The sequence below is a fragment of the Phytophthora parasitica genome, assembly GCF_000247585.1.
Source record: "Phytophthora parasitica INRA-310 unplaced genomic scaffold supercont2.19, whole genome shotgun sequence".
NCBI lineage: Eukaryota > Oomycota > Peronosporomycetes > Peronosporales > Peronosporaceae > Phytophthora > Phytophthora nicotianae.
In genome coordinates this window covers 916,522-917,568 of record NW_008649005.1, presented here as the reverse complement: position 1 = coordinate 917,568, position 1,047 = coordinate 916,522, and the positions used below count along the sequence as shown (strand labels likewise).

Below are 1,047 nucleotides of genomic sequence, written 5' to 3'. Positions count from 1 at the left end.
ACATCTGCGGTGGGTTGGCCACCGTGGAGAAGTGAGAGGAAGAAGGACCTGCAGGAAGGCCGCAGATTTCAAGGAGGAAGTGGTGCATATGGAGTACCGTGGGCCAGAATAGGCCGGAAAATCTAGGCAATACGCCTTTAAAAAAAATTCCGGAAGGATGGGAGAAGATACGCATGGATTAAGTCGGATTAGATCAGACGGAACCTTCTCGACGAGAGCTGAAACCTACAAGTTGCTAGCCAATACATAACGGCAGGGCGCGATCAGGAAGAGGAGGACAGGAACATGCCGGACAGACGAGCGATCCGAAGCGCCGAGTGATTTTCTGGCTCGTCGCGATAGGGGTTGCGCCAACGATCGGCCGCGTCCATACTGGTCAAGCCTCCAGTAGATCTGCAGGATCGGCTTCATCCTCGATTCCAGGATACCAAGCACCTGCTTCGCCAGGTCGAGGGAAATGCAGGAAGAAAGGATCTAGCAACAAGTCGAAGTCGCAGTAACCTCGGAGCAAGCCGATCAACACCTGTTGAAGGAACGACTTCCACCGGGCACCGGCTCTTGATCGACGCTGCTTGCGATCAAATTGGACGCATCGAAGTACCGACTGGTGCGCCGCTTGGCGATGCTCACCGGAAAGGCGTGAGTAGAGTCCCAATAAGCTCAAAGATGCTCATCCTCATAAGAAGCGTAGAGTCGCATCATGTGTCGAAACCAACCCCGACCTCTGAATGTGAGACGATCAATCTTGGCAGCAAGGATCTCCCACGGGGCAGACTCGATCAAGTCGCGTACGTTGCTTTCGTCTACCAGATCATCTCGCCATTCTCCAAGCGGAGGCACGGAGTCGCGGAGAGGGATTAGCCACTCCATCGGTTTGGCAAACTGATGAAACAGCAGATCCGCGTCCATCTCCACGATGCTTGTCTGACGAATATCCTGCGCAGACCAGGGGACGATATCATGACTGCGGAAGCTACGACGGTCACGATAACCGGGGATCCACTCCGATCGGGGAACCGTGGTAGGCGGTAGATCCGCCAGCTCAGC

General features: G+C 54.8%; 1 protein-coding gene across 1 annotated transcript; it reads right to left on the bottom strand.

Annotated features, from left to right (window-relative positions):
- Positions 1 to 263: 263 nt before the first annotated feature.
- PPTG_10465 (hypothetical protein) lies at positions 264 to 909 on the bottom strand (the record flags this gene model as incomplete). The annotated part of the gene is made up of 3 exons (XM_008905158.1): positions 264 to 393; positions 524 to 659; positions 717 to 909. The coding sequence occupies 3 exons, from the start codon at positions 907 to 909 to the stop codon at positions 264 to 266; spliced, it is 459 nt and encodes a 152-aa protein (XP_008903406.1).
- Between the last annotated feature and the right edge of the window lie 138 nt (positions 910 to 1,047).